Source organism: Helobdella robusta (genome assembly GCF_000326865.2).
Source record: "Helobdella robusta unplaced genomic scaffold HELROscaffold_86, whole genome shotgun sequence".
NCBI classification, from domain to species: domain Eukaryota; kingdom Metazoa; phylum Annelida; class Clitellata; order Rhynchobdellida; family Glossiphoniidae; genus Helobdella; species Helobdella robusta.
In genome coordinates this window covers 324,070-345,652 of record NW_008705495.1, presented here as the reverse complement: position 1 = coordinate 345,652, position 21,583 = coordinate 324,070, and the positions used below count along the sequence as shown (strand labels likewise).

At 32.9% G+C, this 21,583-nt stretch overlaps 4 protein-coding genes across 4 annotated transcripts; all 4 read left to right on the top strand.

Moving 5' to 3' along the window:
* Positions 1-226: 226 nt before the first annotated feature.
* HELRODRAFT_186199 (hypothetical protein) lies at positions 227-4,898 on the top strand. The gene is made up of 7 exons (XM_009032703.1): positions 227-515; positions 1,094-1,187; positions 1,460-1,598; positions 1,837-1,993; positions 2,387-3,705; positions 3,784-3,942; positions 4,484-4,898. Exons 1-5 carry the CDS (start codon positions 350-352, stop codon positions 2,446-2,448), a joined length of 618 nt encoding a protein of 205 aa, XP_009030951.1. The 5' UTR covers positions 227-349; the 3' UTR covers positions 2,449-3,705; positions 3,784-3,942; positions 4,484-4,898.
* Positions 4,899-5,778: 880 nt separating this feature from the next.
* On the top strand, positions 5,779-8,810 carry HELRODRAFT_155421 (hypothetical protein). Its single transcript, XM_009032702.1, is given in 9 exon segments — positions 5,779-5,855; positions 5,920-5,960; positions 6,476-6,571; positions 6,917-6,976; positions 7,269-7,405; positions 7,973-8,057; positions 8,317-8,639; positions 8,641-8,694; positions 8,706-8,810. 6 exon segments carry the CDS (start codon positions 5,955-5,957, stop codon positions 8,443-8,445), a joined length of 513 nt encoding a protein of 170 aa, XP_009030950.1. The 5' UTR covers positions 5,779-5,855; positions 5,920-5,954; the 3' UTR covers positions 8,446-8,639; positions 8,641-8,694; positions 8,706-8,810.
* Positions 8,811-10,815: 2,005 nt separating this feature from the next.
* Positions 10,816-12,505, top strand: HELRODRAFT_182440 (hypothetical protein; the record flags this gene model as incomplete). The annotated part of the gene is made up of 2 exons (XM_009032701.1): positions 10,816-11,383; positions 11,544-12,505. 2 exons carry the CDS (start codon positions 10,816-10,818, stop codon positions 12,503-12,505), a joined length of 1,530 nt encoding a protein of 509 aa, XP_009030949.1.
* An 866-nt stretch (positions 12,506-13,371) lies between these two features.
* On the top strand, positions 13,372-15,154 carry HELRODRAFT_182439 (hypothetical protein; the record flags this gene model as incomplete). The annotated part of the gene is made up of 2 exons (XM_009032700.1): positions 13,372-13,936; positions 14,208-15,154. The coding sequence occupies 2 exons, from the start codon at positions 13,372-13,374 to the stop codon at positions 15,152-15,154; spliced, it is 1,512 nt and encodes a 503-aa protein (XP_009030948.1).
* Positions 15,155-21,583: the final 6,429 nt, after the last annotated feature.

Below are 21,583 nucleotides of genomic sequence, written 5' to 3'. Positions count from 1 at the left end.
CGATCGTAACTTTTGACTTGGGCGATAAAAAATTACCCTCCAATTTCCCTCCGGAAGTAAGCTCCTTGTTGAACCGTCAAAAATGAGCGAAGGCCGTTATATTTATTCTAATTATATGGAAGATACTTCATGAGTGAAAATTTTTCAAATTTCCCAGCACATCCCTTTTCAAAATTCAATTCTATCGTCCCAGATATTTTCTATTATCACTCAGTGGTTCGGCTGCTTGTCTTATTTTTTCAAAGACGATTTAAATTTAAAACGCGAGTTAATTACACATTTAAACTATTTTCACACTAAAACCTCTTTTTTAAATAATTAAATTAAATTAAACTCCACATTAATCAAAATGTCGCAAAGTTCGGCCTCATCCAACTCCAGTAGCAGCAGCAAAAGTCAGTATGAGGTGTTGAGAGAAAGTTTGAGAAAAAAATTGAGCGAGAAGAATTTTCTGACAGATCTTTTGGCCAGGGCGGAACTCTCAACTGGACTCGATCGCGTCAACATTGTTCTCGGTCGCCATTTTTAATTCAATTTTTAAAATTTAAATATTAAATAAATTCAATTGTAGAGCATTGGAACTGTTTTTTCATTTTTGTTTGTAATTCAGATTGTAGCAATTGTGGTTTATGTTTTTAATTTTTAATTAGTTTAACTTTCAATGTTTTTAGTGGCAAATAGGGTGCCTGTTATGAGTATTTTTTTATTTAATAAAATCCAGAAAAAGGACCGTTTATGAAATCTAGCCACTCTTTCACTCTTTCTTTGTTCCTGTGAAAATTTAAACATTTTATAATTTATATTAAAATGATTGGCTCTCCAAGTCAATGACAATTTGTAATGATAAATATATATAAGGAAATTCATAATGACCATGTTAATTATGATAAAGTTCTATTAGGGAGACAGACAGACAGATATAGATAGATAGAGAGATTTTATCTTGATAGATCTATCTATAGATATCTTTAATAGTTTAATATAACTCTCTTGTAAAATGGCTTTTGTGATTTATCTCTATTATTAAATAAATGATATCTCTATAATCTAATGAACGATATCTCTATAGTATAATTAAATAAATGATATGCAGGTCTCGGTATCTTGATTGGTTTGTATCTTATGATTGGATATGGCTCATCATTCCTATGCAATCTGATTGGATTTGCATATCCAGCCTACAAATCGTAATTATTTTTTTTTCTAGATTTCATTCAATCATTCACTCATACTTTATTTGTATGTTTTGTACTTATGTTTATTTGTTTTGCTTATTTATTATATCTATACATTTTATTATACAAGTATCTATATATATGTATATATCTATATGTATATATCTGTCTGTCTATTTATCTATCTTTCTGCCTGTCTGTCTGTCTGTCTATCTATCTATCTATATAATTCCACATAATTCACTATTTATACTTTTATACTGACTTGCTAACTAATTCTTCAGGATCAAAGCGATCGAGTCGAAGGATAAGGACGACGATACGAAATGGCTAATCTACTGGGTAGTTTACAGTCTGTTCCTACTCTGCGAGTACTTTGCCGACCTTCTCCTCTTTTGGATACCACTGTATTGGTTTCTCAAGGTCATTCCTCTATATTTTTTTCTCATGTGATTGTCACTTCATCAACCTTTTTATTTGTAAATCGTCAGTTTAAATTACCATACCCTTACCAATAACCATCACATTAAAAGAACATCGTCTCTTCATTACATCAGTGTAATCACGTTATCAATGTCACTTATTTTATGTATGTAATCATTGCTTTAAACTGTCACACCATTTCTAACACCATCACATCAACATCATTCCTCTGCATCAGTGCGTCTTTCTCATCTACTGCATGCTTCCCGAGCCATACAATGGCTCAATCTTTATTTACTCGAACATCGTCCGCAAGTTCTTCCTGAAACACCGAGCCACAATCGAATCCGGTGTCCAACAGGCCACTGACATTGGCAGGTCACTTGTAGATGAAGGTCAGAGTCGTGAGGGCGTGGTTTACGTGTGGTGGAGTTTTATAATCCTTTTAGTCCTCCATTTAATTGTATTGATTACTAAATCTCTTATTTACCTGCTTAAATATATGAAATGATTAATTATTTTATTAGTTAATTGGTCAATTAGTTAAACACATAGAGGTGACATTGATTATTTTTTTTTTAAAAGTTAAATGTGCTCTGAATTGAAGAGGTTTATGTTTGCGTTTTGTAGTTTATATACGTCCTACCTCGGGGAACCGGGACTCTGGATGCAAAACGAAGATTGATTTGATTGATTTTGTAGTTTATATGTTTAATGTCTATATTTCACTGTTTAACATCATTTAACATTAACGACCAACTACTTGATTTATGAACGATTCATCGCAGGCAAGAAGTTGGCGGAGGATTCATTGAATGATGTTCTCAGAAACAGTCTGAAGAGTGATTAGCCACTGACGGAAGAGAAAGACCAGCTCACCAACTTTAAATGACACAAAAATAACATTAAATCACCTTAAAATGACTTTAGACACTTTTCATCAGGCGTAAATCACTTTGGGTTCGTAAGGTCACTTTTAAATTTAGGATTTATTTGGTAGTTAGTTTGAGTAACCTGGCGAAAAAATATACCTACGTAGTCAATTATTATTACTATTATTGATATTTTTATTGCTATTATTTTTTTTTTACTATGATTATCATTATTATTACGCATTATTCAATTATATACGGCCAAATCACCTTAAAATTGGCTGAGTTAACATAATGAAGCTGCTTCTATACACGTGACATCAATCACATTTACATTACAACATATCGACAGAAATGACCATAAATGCATTACGTTACATTAAAATTACATTAAATGCGCCGAACATGACACGAGAAGACATTAAACACATCATTATACATTACACTGGTTACATCAGGTTAATTCACATCACCAGATTATCGCGATACGCTGTGCTGGTACGTAAGGTTGTCATTAGTAACATTTTCCATTGGTCTTTAGAGTTCCGTGTTGAAATGTTTCACATACGGGCACTTATTAATGTTCATTCCTTCGTTCAGTCGTTCGTTTATTCAATCATTCTTACGTTTGTTTAGTCATTTTTGCATTCATTCCTTCGCTTGTTTGTTCATTCATTCATTCATTTGTTTATTAATTAGTTGGCTAATTCATTCATTCATTTTGTCATTATTATTTATTCATTCGTTTTTTCATTCATATTTGATTCATTCGTTTTTTCATTTACGCTCATTCATTCCTAGTCTCTATCCTGCCCTCGTAATAGATTTCTATCCAGTTAATTTCATTTATTTTTGTTTATTCGTTCATTCTTCCATTCATTTTTCTTCAATAATTCTTTTGTTCATTCATTCATGAATTTTATTAAATCAAGTTTAATTTTTCATGCGTTCATTCATCCATGCATTCGTTAATTCATTCAAATTTTCAGTCAAACATTCCAAATCTCATTTCTTGCCATGATTCTTCAACATCCATCTTAAATTAATGTTGTAATTTTCGCATATGGACAAGTCATAAATGAGTTATTGATAGTCATTCATGCACGCACGCACACACGCACTGACAGATATAATTAGAAAGACAGACAGTTAGATAGATAGATAGATAGATAGATAGATAGAGACAGACAGACAGACAGATAGATAGATAGATAGATAGATAGATAGATAGATAGATAGATAGATAGATAGATAGATAGATAGATAGATAGGTAGGTAGGTAAGTAGGTAGATAGATAGATAGACAGACATAGAGAGATAGATAGACAGACATAGAGAGATAGATAGACAGACATGCATATCTATACCTACACATTTGTGACCATGGATTTATGTATGTTTATTAATTCAGCATCTCAACCCACCGATTATTCAGCTACGTTCTTTTCAATTCGTTGCGTGCGTGTGCGTGTGTGTCTGTATCTATCAATGTGTCTATGTGTGTATCTATTTTTCTTAACATTTGTATGCTAATACCATGTGTTCACTATATTTATTAAATCTTTATCGTTGTCTCTATATTATTTCATTATTATGATACTTTTGTTGTTTATTACTCAGCTATCAAGGTATATGTACAATGGCTGGTGTATTTCACTTTATTTTTGTTTGCTGTCTATAGTACTGTAATCAATCAATCAGTCAATTGCCATACAATCAATTTGTCATCTTGCCATACAATCAATCAGTCAACTTGCCATACAGTCAATCAGCCAACTTGCCATACAGTCAATCAGCCAACTTGTCATACAATCGATCAGCCAGCTTTCCATACAAATACGTCTTTGTTGTTTTTGCTTGAATTTCATACTGATTAAAATATCATTCATCGTTCTTCTTATCATCTATCATGTAGGCTGGCCCAGAAGGAATTTTACGGTTTGGGATAACGGTGAATGAAGTTTTATATCCAATGGAGGTTTTTTAAGTTACGTGATATCTCTAAACCTTTCTTTGGGCCACCCTGTGTTATTATTATTATAGCTGCTTTAATTTTATATAAATAATGGTTTTAAATATTGGTGATATTATTAATTTTATTTACTTTTTGTCTGAATCAATGAAAGTTTATGTGAGTTAATACTTGATTTTAAGAAATTCATAGCCAAAAAAATGAAATGATGGAGATTTAATGTGTTCTTTTATATTATTCCTATATAAATTAACGTGTTTTAAAATAGTAATTTGTTGTTCGTTCATACATTCATTATATTTATGTTGGTGTGGGTGTTATAAATACATACACACACACGTACGCACACCGCACACGTACACACACACACACATTCTTGGTATAGACATTAATAAACAACCAAGTCACTAACTACAAAGGTTTATTCAGTTTAATAAACTATTATTAAATTTTAAAGTATCTTACATTATCTGTGTTGAAGAAGACAAAACTCGAAACAGTCAAATGAAGATATTTGATGCAGTGCTTACAAGCTTCCGATCAAATCAGAAAATTAGGTTTCTGGGGATTTCTCTGCGTTCGAACCTGGTCACCAAACAGCTGTGTTCATGGTTTTTTAATTTGTCCGCAGCTATAAATAAGTTTGTAGACAAAAGTAACAACTGACGGTTGTATTACAAAGTTTATATAGGGTATGCGTTAAACTATTCTAGAAGTGTATGTGTATTAGTTGAAAACTTTGATAAATTCGTTTACAATTGAGATATAGATTTTAAACACGTATAATTTTTTTAGGTTCTTATACAATTAGTACAATATACTTGAAATATTTGAATGCGTCTTAGCTGAATCATAGTTGACAAAATCGTTTGATAATGATAATTGAACAAAAGATATATCACATTTTATAATCTGTTGGAAAAAATACCTACATTTGGTTGATTAGTGTTTAAATTAATTTAGATCGTATTTTGATGAAAATGTCGTAAGTATAAGCATTTTTTAATTGTTATTTATCAAGGTTGAAATAACATAAATATATAAAATATATGATTAATAAAAATTTATCAATTATAATTTATATATATTTTTATAAATTAATATGCAAATATAATAGATGTGGTAATGGTATAAATATATGTATATACATATAATAAAATATTATATAATCATTCATGTAGGAAATATAATATAAGAAATATAATGAAATCATATATTTAACTGAATAAATAATAAAATTGAAATATAATAATAATTATAAAACAATGTTACATTTTGTTTAATACTGTGTCATGAAATGCACGTGGTGAATTGTATTTTTATTACTTAGGTTTGCTTTTAGGCTCTACATTTTATAAATAAATAAATTTACATTGAAAAAAATTTTAAAATAAAATAATTTAATTGTTAAAAGTAATTAAGTTAAATTTATTTAATTATAATTGATATATTTAATTGAGATTTTAATTTTCAATTAGATTCGAACTTGACGATCATAGCTATTTTCGTAAAATGACGGTTGCTTTTTTTTATTTTTTTTTAAATTTATAGTTTTTATTTTTTAATATATATAATTTATATATATATATATATATATATATATGTATATGTATATTATTGTATATATTTTTTAAAATTAGGACTTCAATTCAGTTGTGTAAGTCAAGTTAGGTTACTTTACTTATTGGTAACTTTGTTGATTTACTCTTCTAGAATCTATAATCATAATGATGATCTATTCTTCTATCTATATTATTATTATTTATATGTATGTATAATTATATACCTATAGTATAGTATAGTTGTTTAGTATAGTCCTATAGTTATAGTAATCATAATGTTAATGTTAATTAATTTTAATGTTTATTATAATTTGGTTAATTATTTAAAAAAAATGTATATTTAAAAAAATATAATTTTAACATTTATTTTTATTTATATATAAACCAACAAATCCAACAACCAATCAGCAAACCATTCAATTAATCAACATACCAATCAACCAACTAACCAACCATCCAATCAAAAATCAGACCAAGGGGAAGCAGGCGACTAAAGGACAGAGGCAAATAGTTGAAGAGAACAAGGAAACATTACACTTATACTCAAGGATTGTTTTAAGTACTAATGTATGTTAACAATTAATAATAATTAATAATAAATGTTTATAATGAATATTAACAATCTAGTAGTCAATGAATAATGATTATTGTATCTTTATACAATTAACAATACTAATTTATATGATAATGAGTGAGTGATGATACACTAAAATGATAACATGATTAAAGTAATGTTAATGATTTGATTTGATGTAATTTCATTCTTTACAAATCAATTTTTATCAATTACATATTCAACTTTGCAGCTCATATTTTGACTTATTATTATTATTTTACTATTATTATTGTTATTATTATGTAATATACGATACTAATAAATGTTATTTATAATGGTAATAACTTTCATCACAGGCAGTCTATTTAGTCCTTACATGTTTGTTCTTTTGGAACTCATTCACCATCTTCTATATGGTTGGTTGGTTGGCTGGCTGGATGGTTGGTTGGTTGGTTGGTTGGCTGGTTGGTTGGCTGGTTGGTTGGCTGGTTGGTTGGTTGGCTGGTTTGTTGGTTGGCTAATTGGTTGATTGGTTGCTTTTTCACCATCATCCATCATCATCACTATCAACATTTTTTTCATCATCACTATCAACATCATCTTCATCATCATCATCATCATTTTCCTCACCATTCATCATCATCATTTTTAGTATCATCATCACAATCACCATCACCATCTTTGGTCTGCCGCCCACACAACAAACAGTTCATCTCAGTGCTAGCCTTGGGCATCATGTACGGCTCGTACCGGGGCATGCAGGTCATCTCCAGGCCCACCTACACGCAGGAGGGAGCCATCGCGGATTCCGGGGTGGACCTCAATATGAAGGAGGGCATGGCTGAGTTGGTGTGGGGAGGGTGATTGATTGATTGGCTGGTTGATTGGTTGGCTGGTTGATTGGTTGAATGAGTGAATGAATTAATTAATTGGTTAATCAATTTAGTGATCAACTGAATGGTTGGTTGATTTATTGAGTGGTTGACGAATGGATGAATGAATTTAAAAAACTTTTACTATCTTTTATCACAACAACAGGGAAGGGGGCACTGTCCCTTTTGGCCCCCTCCTAGATCTGCCACTTTAGGCCCTTTGAATTTAACAATAGCATCATAATGTTCTACTATGGCCAACCAGCTCCTTATTATTAATTTTTAATTTAATGAAGAAATTAAAATTTAGTTTCGTTTCGAATGAACGAATGTATGAGTGAAGCGATGAGTGAATGAATGAATGAACGAATGTTAAAATGAAACAATGACTGAACGAACAATTGAATGAATGAATGAATGAACGATCGGTCGATTATTTTCGATTTAAGTTCAGGCAGTTAGGACTATCTACAATTAATCAGACAGCCGCCAACCCATCCAACCAACCAACCAACCAAAACATGAACACCACACAAACAGGCACTTGAAAGACCTCATACTCTTCACTGGTGGGTTGCAACTGGCCTCCCTCATATCAAATTACTTCTGGCTACTGATCTTTGTGGTTCGTTTCGTTTTGTTATCCTTATTTTCCATCCATTCACGCATCTATCCATCACTATATCAATTCATTCATCCATCATGTCATTCATTTGTCTATCTTTCCATTAATCTATCAATTCGTTCATCCATCTTTTCATTCAAGTACCTATCAACCAGTTTATCTTATTGTTTATTCATCTATCCATCCATACATCTATTCATCTATCCATCCATACATCTATCCATCTATCAATTTATTCATCCATCCATCCGTCCATCAGATACCTGGTCGAGCATTCTACCTTCTGTGGGTCAATATTTTGGCGCCCTGGTTCTTCGCTGAGGCTCCGGAAGTTGACGAGAAGAAGGCCAAAAAGATGGAGAGAAAGATGAAGAGGGGCACGAAGTGATGAATGAATGAAATAGAATTATGGATGAATCAAATAGTGTGATGGATAAATTAAATAGGGAGTTGGATGGAGAAATTGGAATTATGAATGGATGAAATAATTTTAAAATGTTTCAATGAAATGGTTGACTGACTGACTGATTGTTGAAATGATCGATAGATGGAATGGACTAATGAATGAATGAATGAATGAATAAACTGAGTTTATTACCAACCATTACTAAAGAACCATGGTTAATTATGTTTACAAATGTGCTGTATGTATCGTGTGAGTTTTGTGTGTATATGTGTGCATGCATGTGTGCATGCATTGTATTTTCAAATAAAGGAATATAATAATATACATATATATAAATAAAACAGTAAACGGAGTTCGTTGTCATTGTCCAATCTTTTAAACTATGAAATCGCAACGATTCATGCGATTCGTGATTTTGAAATTTGCTCACTCAACTGTTTGATCGATGGATTAATTAATTAATTAATTGATTAATGGATTAATTAATTAATTCCATTAAGACGATGTACATTAAAACGGGAGCACAGTTGGTAAAAAAAAAGAAATAAAAAGTGTGTGAAATTGTTCGTCGATAGATACGTGGAAACATTTAAAGAAGAATCTAAAAAAGAAAAATTCGACATATATCAAAAGTTTGTTGAGGAGAATAAAAACAAATATGCTTTGTTAGACGAAAAATTTGAGAAACTTGGGAGCCTGCTTTCACGGAGTCACAACGACACATCGCTGTTGGATGATAATCATCAGTTAGCAATATATTTGGAATCGTTAACAACTGAGCGGCTCTAAAACATAATGATGGAACAGCAGAACTTCTATCTCGCCAACATGAGAAAAGGTCTTCCAAAGAGGCCAAACACGACCGTGTTCGTCCCAAGTCGGGTTTCCAAGAAAGGTGTCGTTGAAAATACTGATTGTCGTTCATTTGCGTCGGAACGACATCAATATATATATATATATCCCTTTATCAGAAATAAATTTGAGTTTGAGGAACGTTATATCTGTGGTGAGGATTTAAAGGAAGGGTCATTTGTGCACCATTTGCATTTTCGCCACGTCTTCCATGTGAAATGATTGGAAACCTGGTTCCAGCAAAAAACGTTATGCCCGTATTGTCCGACTGGGGTTGCAGGTAAAATAGAAATGTTTTACTTTTACGTGCATGAAATCGACGAGAATGAAGATAGTGTGGCCAGGATATGTGTGCTAACACTTCCTGAAGACTGATAATTCCTCTACGTGGAAATAATTATACATTCATCAATTTTATTTTTTGTGATTTCATTCTATTTGCGAAAACATTTAGGTCATTTGGTATTGATCTTAAAAAAATAAAAATTGTAAAATTGATTCAAATCTTTTCCCGAAACCATCGAAAAATAATCGAAATCAACATAAAAAGATTTAAAGGAAGACAGAAACTGTTTCTTTTTAAATCTTTCAACTGGATCACAAATCACGACATTCTAATGCGTTTTTAATGGAGTATTTTATATTACCCTAAGTATAATCGTAGCACCGATTTCTAAAATTTTATTCATATCATTTTTAATTAGTAAATTTGTTTCTTAATTTGTTAACTCTTCACGGTGAATTATTTGAGCGATGGGTCAGATTCTGCAGTAACAAAGGAGAACCAACAATAGCAAATTTAGCGTTATAATTAAAAGAATCATCAAACATACGGATTTCAGTTTACCTTATATTAAGAGTAAATTCACCGACGAAGAATATTTGATATGTTACGAGAATTTTGTAAAAAGAATTTTAGCACAGGTTGATCAGAATATATTGTAATAAAAATCGTAAATTATTCAACCAACATATCGTATAATATTTGGAATAGAGTTTAAATATTGTATGACAAACTAATGTGAATTTTTTACATAAATGATTTAACTCGCTTTTAAAATATAAATTTATTTAAGCTAAATAGCACAAAAAAGCGACTTCAATTCTTCAAACTCAGTAACTCAAAGATTACAAATTTTCTTTGAATGAAATTTCCACGTTTCTTTAGCACCTGTGTTTGGTTGAGAGGTGGATATTTTATGTAACACGTTCCCAAGAATGTGTTTTGGTTTTAATTCACTACAGCCTTACTTAAAATTAAAAACTGAGTTTTTTTTAGATAAAAGCAGTCTAAACAACATTAGAAATTTTTTGTTGCAACTTAAATAACGCTCAATATTATTGAATTTTGAGGTCAGTGTGATAATTTCTTAGAAGGTTATTAAACTATTTTAATATTTAAAGTCTGCACTCAGCGGTAAAATTAGGAAACAATTGTTAAAAAAATATTCAATCGATATTTTTACTAAAATTTATTCATTATGTCTATTAGATAGGGGAATGGAGATTTTCGATAATAATCAGGGACACTTACGTTACAATTGCCTCGACCACTTTATGGAAGTGCTGTATATTTGCAAACCATGTCGGCAGCCCATTTGTCAGTACTGCCATGTTTATCAACACAACACGCACGAAGTAATGTTAGTATCTGATGTAATTGATAAGAACAAAACGTTTTTAGACAATTATGCTCAATTAGCAGAAACGGAAATAAAGAACGTTGATGAGAATATTGAAAGATTGATGCCCTATACAGCAAATGCGAATCGTGCATTTGAAGAGATGCAAGCATATTATTCTCGAGAAATGGAAAAATTTGAGAATGACGAAATTCATAAAAGTTTAACATCACTCCGCAATGACAGAACCAAACTTAAAAATATATATATGGATTGTAAACTTAAGAGACGCAACATGAAGTTTTTGGTAGAGAATGAAGCTAGAGATATGGATATACAGTTGATAGGGAAATTTGAGCGGAATGTACTTCACGTAAATTACCAGCAGATGGAATCAAACTTGGCGTCTTTTCGAAATATTCTACGAAATTCCATTATAATCACAGGTATATATATGTCAACCACAAATTAATTATGAATTTAAATAATGTAGCACAAATTTTTAAATTATATCTGCTTTTTAAGAGTCAAGAATAAGAACTTTTTTGCTTTTTAGGAATGATTGAAAGAGATTTAATAAAAAATACAAATAATTAATTTTCCAAGGTTTAAAAGAAGATTTCGCATCCTTGGTCGACGAGATCTCCTGCGGTTCTCTGGTGACGTGTTTCGCCATCTCCGATCACAAGATTCATATCTGCACCGAGGACAAACTTCTGATTGTAAATGTTTTCAGACCCGATGAAGGTATCGTAGAAAAAACTTACAAAGGACTGGAAAACCTGGCAGACATTTTAGTTTATGGAAATAAATTTTACTTTTACCTCTCTAAAGGCGCTACCGATGTGTTGACCCTGAGATACCCGGAATTTAAAAAAGTTGAAAATATTTCTTGTTTTTCATTGAGCGGTGATACCATAATTGCAGCTCGTCAAATTAATGTTTTAGATCTAGAGACTGAAAGTTTGAAATTAATTCGTATTCAAACTTCAACTTTGGATTTATATCAAAAGAAGTTATATCAAAAGAGGTTGAGTAAATCAAACAAAGGTGAATTTACATTACACAATGATGAGTACATTTTGAGTGTTGTCAAATTTCGGAATGAAAATTACTTGATTGCTACTCAAACTGGCTTGGAAAGATTTTGCAGAATAAAATTATGGGATATATTTATGACATGGGATGCTATTAAAAAGTTAAATGGACAGGATCTGCTAGACTCACAGCATAATCATTCAGCAAGAATGTATGCATACTCCAGAAATATGACATCAACAGCCTTTTTGTCTCTAGATTCATATGACAACATCTATGTAATTAGCAATCATATTGAAGAAAATATTCTTGTAATTGACCCAAAATTTAACTTTTTAGCTAATATAACAACTGAATTTGTTCCGAAAAAGTTACAAATAACAAGAGATAACACGCTGTACGTCAGCTACGTCAATGAACCTCACATTTCCATCTATAAACTCAACTTCTTTAAAAGGTCCGACAACATGGAATCAGATGTTCAAGTAGACCAAACTGAACAAAAAGAAAAAGAAACAGTTAAAGATTGAAAGACTTTCAGATAAATTGACATTTTCCCGTGAATGTAAATAATAATTTTCAAATTTTGTAGCATATTAAACGATAATTTATCGCTGTTTTTAAAAATAACAGTTTGATGTATTTAAAAATAACAGTCAATAATAACCAGCCATATTTAAGTAGTCTTTTGAGAAAAATGACATAAAATGACAATTAAAATATTTTAAAACAAAAATTACTATCAGAAAAATTAATCGGCCCTAAAAAACTTAATTTTCATGTTTGTGTTGTAAAAGAAATAATTTCTACAAAATATTATATAATCAAAAACGAAATAAACCACAAACATATTTGTACTCTCTGCTTACTGTTTACCACATTTTTGCCTTCTTAATAAAAAATTTTTATCAATAATATAACTTAATTTCGTGATATAGATAATTGAATATCTTATAAGCGATTTCAACTAACCTGAATTTACAATATCAAAACTGTCTTACGCATTTCTTATGCACCTGTATTAGGTAAGAAACAGGTTTTCCCATGATAACTCGCTTCTAGATTGTTTCGTTTTTGATTTAATAACAAGTGGAAACTCTGTTTTATAACAAAAACTTGCCTAAACTTCATCAAAACCTTATTCATACAATTTAATTAATACTTATATTGTTAATACATTTTTAAATTTAAGTTTTTAGGTTAGTCTCTAAAATATTTAATCGATAATTTTAAAATTTGTAATCAACACTTGTCGCAAATTTAGTTGTAATATCTTACTAACTAACTAACTAACATCACAAATGAAACAGTTTAAAAATAATTTTTGATTTTAAAATTAATAAAAATTACATTTTTATTATTATCACATTCAAAAATATTTATCACAAAGGGAGACATGTCGGTTGTAAACAAAAATGGGCAGGAATATTATATGTGCGTTGTCCATAATAGCCAAGTGCATTTCATCTGTAAACCATGCCAAAAGCCAATATGCCCATCCTGTCTTGTTTCTAACCACAACACGCACGAAGTTTCGCTAGCATCTCAAAAAGTTCTGAAGAATAAAAACATTTTAGATGAGCTTATATCATCAACACAAGCGGAAATAAAAGTTGTAGATGACAAGATTGAAAGCTTAAATCACTACGTAAAAAACGCGAGAGATATTGTTGAAGAAATTAAAAAATATTTCAACGAAGAAATAGATAAATTTGTAAATGACAAACTCCTTTCAAATTTGACGTCGTACAGCGAGGATAAAGCGAAGCTCCAAAGAGCGCTGACGGATTATCAAACTAAGAAGAATGATTTGAAGTTTTTGACGGAGAATGAAGCTGAGGAAATGGATATAAAGTTGACTGAAGAACTTGACTTAATAATTCATCGCGTCAATCACCCGCAGATGGAATTGAACCTGGCGTCTTTGCGACAAATTTTTCAAAATTCAATTTCAAGTATAGGTATATCTTAAAACCACTTATAATTTTTAGTTAGTTAACAAAAAAAAAAGGTTTATTAAATCTTATGAATAATTTTTTAATAAATTAATGAGCAATTTAATATGCAGCAGGGTGGTGTAATGGTTAGGGCGTCTGGTTCTTTAGTCCTCACTGACTGGGTTCGAATACCACAAGATACCCGCATATAACATGCGATGCCTAAATCGTGCGTGTAGTTACTTCTGAGAAATTTTTAAGAGATGTTTTAAAATACGATATATAATTTTGAAAGGTGTAAAGAAGGATTTCGCATCCTTGGTCGACGAGATCGACTGCGGCTCTGTGGTGACATGTTTTGCCATCTCCGATTACAAACTTCATTTTTGTGTGGGAGAAAATTTTATCATTAGAAATGTTTATGGCCCGGATGAAGATTCCGTAAACAAAACTTACAAAGGACTGGAAAACCTGGCAGACATTTTAGTTCATGGGAATAAATTTTACTTTTACATCACTAAAAACGCCACTGGTGTCTTCTCATTCGGTTCACTGAACGCCACTGAATTCAAAGTAAATTCTATCGATATGTTGAGCCTGAAACACCCGGAATTCAGAAAAATCGAAAATATTTCTTGTTTTTCTTTGAGCGGTGACACTATAATTGCAGCTCGAAACGCAGATATTTTTGAACTGGAGAATAAAAATTTGAATGGAATCAAGATTGAAGGCTCGAACATATTTGGGAACATTTTGCATGTTGTCAAACTCTATGGTGGAAAATACGTGGTTGCTACTCAAGATGGCTTGAACCTATTTTGCAAAGGAAAAAATCAGATATCTGTTAGATGGGAAAATATTAAAATTTTAAATAGACTAGAGCAACAAACATCGCTGTACCAACGTTCATTCAAAACTTCTGGATACTCTGCAAATTCAACAACGGCTTATTTGTCTTTAGATTCATATGACAACATTTACGTAATTAGCAACCGCCTGGAGAAAATTATTTTTGTTTTTGATGGTAATTTAAACTTTTTATCTGAGATAAAAACTAAATTTGTTCCGAAAAAGTTACAAATAACAAAAGATAACAAGCTGTACGTCAGCTACCTCAATGAGCCTCACATTTCCGTCTACAAGCTCAACTTCTTTGAAAGGTCAGACGACACGGAATCAGATGTTCAAGCAGACCAAACTGAACAAACAGAAAAACAATTACAAGAACCTTCAGAAAATTGATAGACGTCCATTTGTTGAATTTTGTTTTTGTATACATTTTCCATTTTTAGCGCAACATACCTTTAACAAATAATTTAAAAATGATATCATTTATTCAAATAAATTATAAATCAAATACAAACAAATAAATGCAACTAAGTGATAAACTAAAACGTAATACTTACAATAGAGAGAACGTCAGAATATTTGTCAAAATTTAAAAAGTTATAAGCAGCTAGCCTTGTTTTTTTATCATTTAAATTCATTCATTCGGTCCGTTCACTTGTTCATTCGTTCATTCATTCATTCACCCATTCATTCATTCAGCACGTAACATGGTAGATGGTACTTCTACCGACTGAGCTAACTCGGTGGCTTTGACGTCATATTTTTTATTATAATTTCTGCAAGGAACCTCAACTATACTCAATGAAATCCGCCTTATGATGACACAATCGCTTCCAGATCAGCGTTTCGAGTCAGGTTACACTGTTCAATAATTGACCATATGTCTTGTCCATCCATTTAATGATTAAACATATAAATAATTCATGTAAATCACATTAAAACATGAATAATATTTTTGAATAATCATGTTCAAACATTTCTGCCTTCGTTGAGCAACTTTGGACTGGTCATCGATCGTTATTTTGTTAATTAGGCGCTTTAATTAATTTATTTCAATGACATTTGTAACGCCGATTAACTTTTGGTAACGAAGCATGTGATTCCGTTCTGGATTTGGTAAATAAAAAAAGCAAAACAATAGAGTTGACAGATTGAAAGAATTTTATCTCAAAGTTTAAAAAATTATTTCGTAAAAAATGAAATTAAAATAAAACTTCGATAGAACAGTTTCAGCAGTTTCGGTGGCTTTTTATTTTTATTTCTCCGTCTTTAAAACAGACAATGTTTCATTGATTGATTTGATTTGAATTTTGATTTTTTTTAATATATAAAATAAATTGTAATAGTTTTAATTAAAATTATAATATAAAAATTATTATTTATTTATTTATAATATTGGATTTATTTTTTTCGGATAGGCAATTTTATAAATAAAACAAAAGACTCAAACAACTCAACAACATCACAAAAAAGGATATGTTTACTTTTATTTGAAAACAGAAAATTAACTGTTAATAATCATTCTGGTTATGTTAAAACTGTTCTGTTGGTTGAATTGAACTACTTACTAAAACTAAAAGTGACTCAATAAACAAACAACAATCAGCAACAAACACACAACAACATAAAATAGATTATTTATTTATTATTAGTCTAGTTTAGTCTAGTCTAGTCTAGCTCTAGTTTTTGTCTCGAGTCCCTTTCAAACGTTGGCACAGGACAGCAGACAACGACCAATCAAAATGCAGAAAGAGAAACTGAAGATATCCGAGTACTTCAAGGCAGCTCTTAAAGTCTTTCATGCAGAAAATTATGACTTTGACATTCCTATTGAAAAGTATTAATTTTCTTCATCTCATTCTCTCTCTGTCTCTCTATCTCCTCTCTCTCTCTCTCTCAATAACAGTATCTTTTTTCTTTTTCTTCTACCTCTTTTCCCCTTTTTCTTTTTCTTCTTTTTTCTCTATAATATATAATTATAATAAATTATAATATTGTCGTATTTATTTTAATATTACAATTAATGGCATGTAATACTTAATTCAATTGATAAATTGATTTTAACATTTAATTTTAGTAATATGTAAGAGAATAAATGATTTTATACTAAAATATCTCAGTAAAGAATCTTCAAATGCTTTGTGCTGGTGTATTGAAGCTATCTTTCTACATAAGATGAAAAACTCGAGCAGTAATATCACTAACAGTCAGGTTGGTTGGTTGGTTAGTTGGTTGGTTGGTTGGTTGGTTGGTTGGCTGGTTGGTTGGTTGGTTTGTCAGCTTGTTGGTTTGTTGGGTTATTTAGTTGTTGGTTGTTTGGTTAGTTGGTTGGTTGGTTTGTCAGCTTGTTGGTTTGTTGGGTTATTTGGTTGTTTGGTTAGTTGGTTGGTTTGTTGAATGGTTGGTTGGTTTGTTGGTTGGCTGGTATATTGGTTGGCTTGTTTGTTGGCTGGCTGGTATGTTGGTTGATATGTTTGAGGTTCTTTTCATAGGTGAGCTGGTTGAATGCTTGTTAATTTGAATTATCTATAACAACACTTATAATTAAAAATAACCAATTTAAAAGTTAATTTAAATTGTTATTATTACCGATGAACATTTAGAGTTTTTGGAGTCTTTTGAAGTCGTACTTGCACAAGTCCTCCATCGATCAGATCAAAGGCTTCAAACAGATCACCAGTGACATTGGAAGATGTAGAGTGAGTTAATCATGATGATGATAATGGTGATGGTGATGATGATGGCGATGAAGAAGAAGAAGAGGATGATGATAATGATGACGATGATAATGAAGATGATGAAAATGGATTGTTTAATATTATTATTTTATTTTCAAATGCTTTTCACTTGGAAACTATTTTGTTCTCAAATTAATATAACCATTACATTTCTACATTTTTGAAGAATTTTTAATTTCCCTGTAGACTTCACCACCTAATTAACATAATTTCAATCTGACCATCTAATTAACATAATTACAATCTGACCACCTGATTAACATAATTACAACCTGATCACTTGATTAACATGATTACAACCTGATCACCTAATTAACATAAAATAGGCGTGGCTTCGCATGTCACTGAATGAGATGAGCCTGGAGGGCTACATGCACTCCATCCTGTCTGACACTTCCAATTTGAATAAACATTACTCCTCTACTGCGTTCATACTGGACAAGGAAGCCACTGCATTCATGATGCACTCTATCACCAGTAGGCTGTTTTTAAGAATTAATTAATTAACATATTAACGAACTAGCGTGTTATTGAATTAGCATATTATTGCATATGTTTGCATATGTTAGCAGTTACCAAATTGGGTTTCGAAGTTTTGTCATGCACTGCATTCGAATCAGGTCATTGCGCGATTGGTCATTAAAAAGGCGACCTAAAACTGCCGATGACCAATCAGCTGACCGGTCATCAAGCTCTTAACGTGCGAATAATTAGTGATCTACTGTTAATGTAGTTGAATAATTACTGATTATTTGTTCATTAAAATCTCTTAATGTAAATTTCGAACTTTGATGGTTTGAACTCATGTAATCAGCATGTTGACGCACACACACAAAACCTTTATCTCACGGACATACAAACACACAGTTGTATACACAGACAGCACACACACACTCATATACAACTTTAATCATTAACCATGCAAGCATACACACACACATACATGAACGCACACACTCACGCAAACGCACACTCGCGTGCACCTAGGTCTTTCAAAGTACCATTTCAATCTGTCTTGCAACTCAACTGTTCTTAACAAGTGGAACCTACCACCACTGCAACTTGCGTCTCTCACTACATCTGCCAGCCTCAAGTGGCCCGAACCTAAGAGAGGTTAGGATGATGATGATGATTATGGTGATGGTGATGATGATGATGATGATGATGGTGATGATGGTTATTTATAAGAGTAGTGATGATGATGATGGTAATGATGATAAGAGTAGTGATGATAGTGATATTCACGGAAATGTAAGCTATAGTAAAAAAAATCATTCATGCAATTATTTGTAGTTCGCTAATTAATGTATCAATTAAAAACTCAAACAATCCGTCAGTCAATCAATCATCCAATTAACCAACCAACTAATCATCCAATCAACCAACCAACCAACAATCATCCAATCAACCAGCCATCCAACCGATCAATCAATCATCCAATCAACCAACCAACAATCATTCAATCAACCAACCAACTAATCATCCAATCAACCAACCAACTAATCATCCAATCAACCAACCAACCAACAATCATCCAATCAACCAGCCATCCAACCGATCAATCAATCATGCAATCAATCAGCCAATCAATCAACCAACCAACCAACCAATCAACAACGACCCCACAGACTCAGGGCACAGACAGATCATATCACCCTGCTCGCTCAGCCTCTCGTCATGGGGCTCAAAGTTCTCCACACCGAATCGACCAGAAAGTCAGAAGATGTCTAGGCAGAACTCAGTTGTCTTCGAGCCTCTACCGGAAGAAGAAGCACCAACTGCAACCACTACTACCGCTGCTACTACTGCAGCTATTGTTGCTACTACTACTGCTTCTGCTATAAATAATGATGCTACTGCTACTGATAATATCGTTATTCCAAGGGGTAGTGTAGCAGTGGGTAGTGGTAGAAGCAACGGTGGTGGTGGTGGTGGTGGGGGTGTTAGTAAGTTAGGGAAGGTAAGTGATGTTGATACTGCAATGTTTGGTGCTGCCCGCTCATCGGTTGGTTCTGTTGACAGGGCTGGCCGTGTTTACCCTACAGAGAATGCTAACTTCTCTAGTACTTCTAATACTTCTTTTACTAAACTTGATGCTACTACTTCTGCTGCTGTCACCACTACTACTACTAAATCTAGTACTGCTACTGCCGCTACGACTACTACTACTAAATCTAGTACTGCTACTACTGCAGCTGCTGTGAATTTTGTCACTAAGGGGTTTAGAAACCCGGACAAAATGGACACGCTCTCTGACAAGATTGTCGCCAGCAGACTCCTCAACGGTGGCAGGCGGTCTGCAACTTCGTCCAGCCTCACGTCTCTCAAGAATAAAAACAACAACCCTTTCATCGACGATGACGACGACGATGATGACGTCACCAGATATTGTCGCGATGGGGATAAACATTTCGCCGATAGTATTACTACTTCTAATCATAGTAAGGTAGCTTCTTCTGACTGCAAAGCGGATAATCCTATTTTTACCTCTACTAAAGATAGCCGAACTGAAATCAACAATCCTTTTGTTGGTACTGCTACTACTAGCGAGAATAATGCTGTTGGTAATTCAGTGGCAAGTAGAAATGCTTCTGATGCTTCTGGTAGTGTAGCCGCTGCTACAAATGCTTCTGACGCCAGCGGTACCCCAATTATCGATCCAGCCATTTCAAATCCTAATATTCTGTACGCCCTGTCACTGAGTAGAGGGGAGATGGATGAGATTGTGTGTCCTGGACACGACGATGCGTCTGTGGTGAGTGGCTGTCGGAGTGGCTGTCGACGTAGCGTTTGTTGTGATTTTGGTGGGATCGACCTTCAGTTGCATAATCATTTTGTAATGATAATCAGTTGCATAAATATTATTTCATGATCATAATCAATTGCATGTTTATTCCAATTTCTACCATCTGCACCACTCTCTTTTCGTAAAATTGTTATTCTTCTCTTATTTTCAAACGTCACTCATCTTCATCGTAATGCTCACGGTCATTTGAATTTCTCTACATCCTGTCATTCTCATCATTATCTTCGTCGCCATCCATCTCAGAGCCAGACATCCAGTCCGGACTTCCGGGACGCCAGACAGGACTTCTACCAAACAGTTTACGGATTGGCCGGCGCCGACACTTCGTCATCCTCTTCCTCCTCCTCCTATTCCAACGACAACGGTTCTGGAGGCTTCGCTGGAGGTAGCACAAGGAGAAAAATAATCCCCGACTACAAAAACCTCCTGAAGGATTCCATCTCGGAGGTGGACCCCAACCAAGAAGAGGCCGCCGGTGGCGTCGCTTGTGGTAGCAGCGTGCCTAGGGCAGCGAGAACCGGCACCGCTAAAACCGTTAAAGATGACGTCATCGGTAATGTCGGTGAAAATGTTACCGATATTTATAAAGATGCGATTAACGGTAATAAAAACGACGAGTGTGTTATTGGTGGTGGTGGGGGTAAAGGGGTTGTTCCAAATGGGGTGAATAAGCGGACTGGTGGTTTGTTGGTGGGTAATAGGAAGTCAAGCGGAAATGTGAAGATGCTTGGACAGTCACCTATCCAGCCCGTCTCTACCATGCTGAGTTTGTTGTCTGGTAGGAATCTGGATCACGTGGACAACAGTAGTGGTAGCGGTGGTGGTGGTGGCGCCGGTGGCTTCATCAGCAGTAAGATTGTGCCTGATTCGAGAAGTGGTTAGTGGCTGTGGTTGTTTGTTGTGGTATGTGGCTGCTGGGGTGTCTGTGTCTCATCAACATTCATAATTTTGCCAAATTATCTTCATCAATATTCATAATTTTACATAATTATCCTCATTAATATTCATAATTTTACATAATTATCCTCATCAACATCCATAATTTTACATAATTATTTATAACCACATTTAATAATTATTCCACAATAAATAATAATAATAAATTATAAATAATCATAATAATAATAATAACCTTTCCTCTTACAGATGACATGAGGTTCAAATACATTATAAAGAACAACCTCGACAATCTGCCCTTGAACTTTGACCAGCAGCAGCTGCAACAAGAGTTGATGGTCGCCAGCAACAAAGGAGTGAATTTGTTGGAGGAAGCTGAGC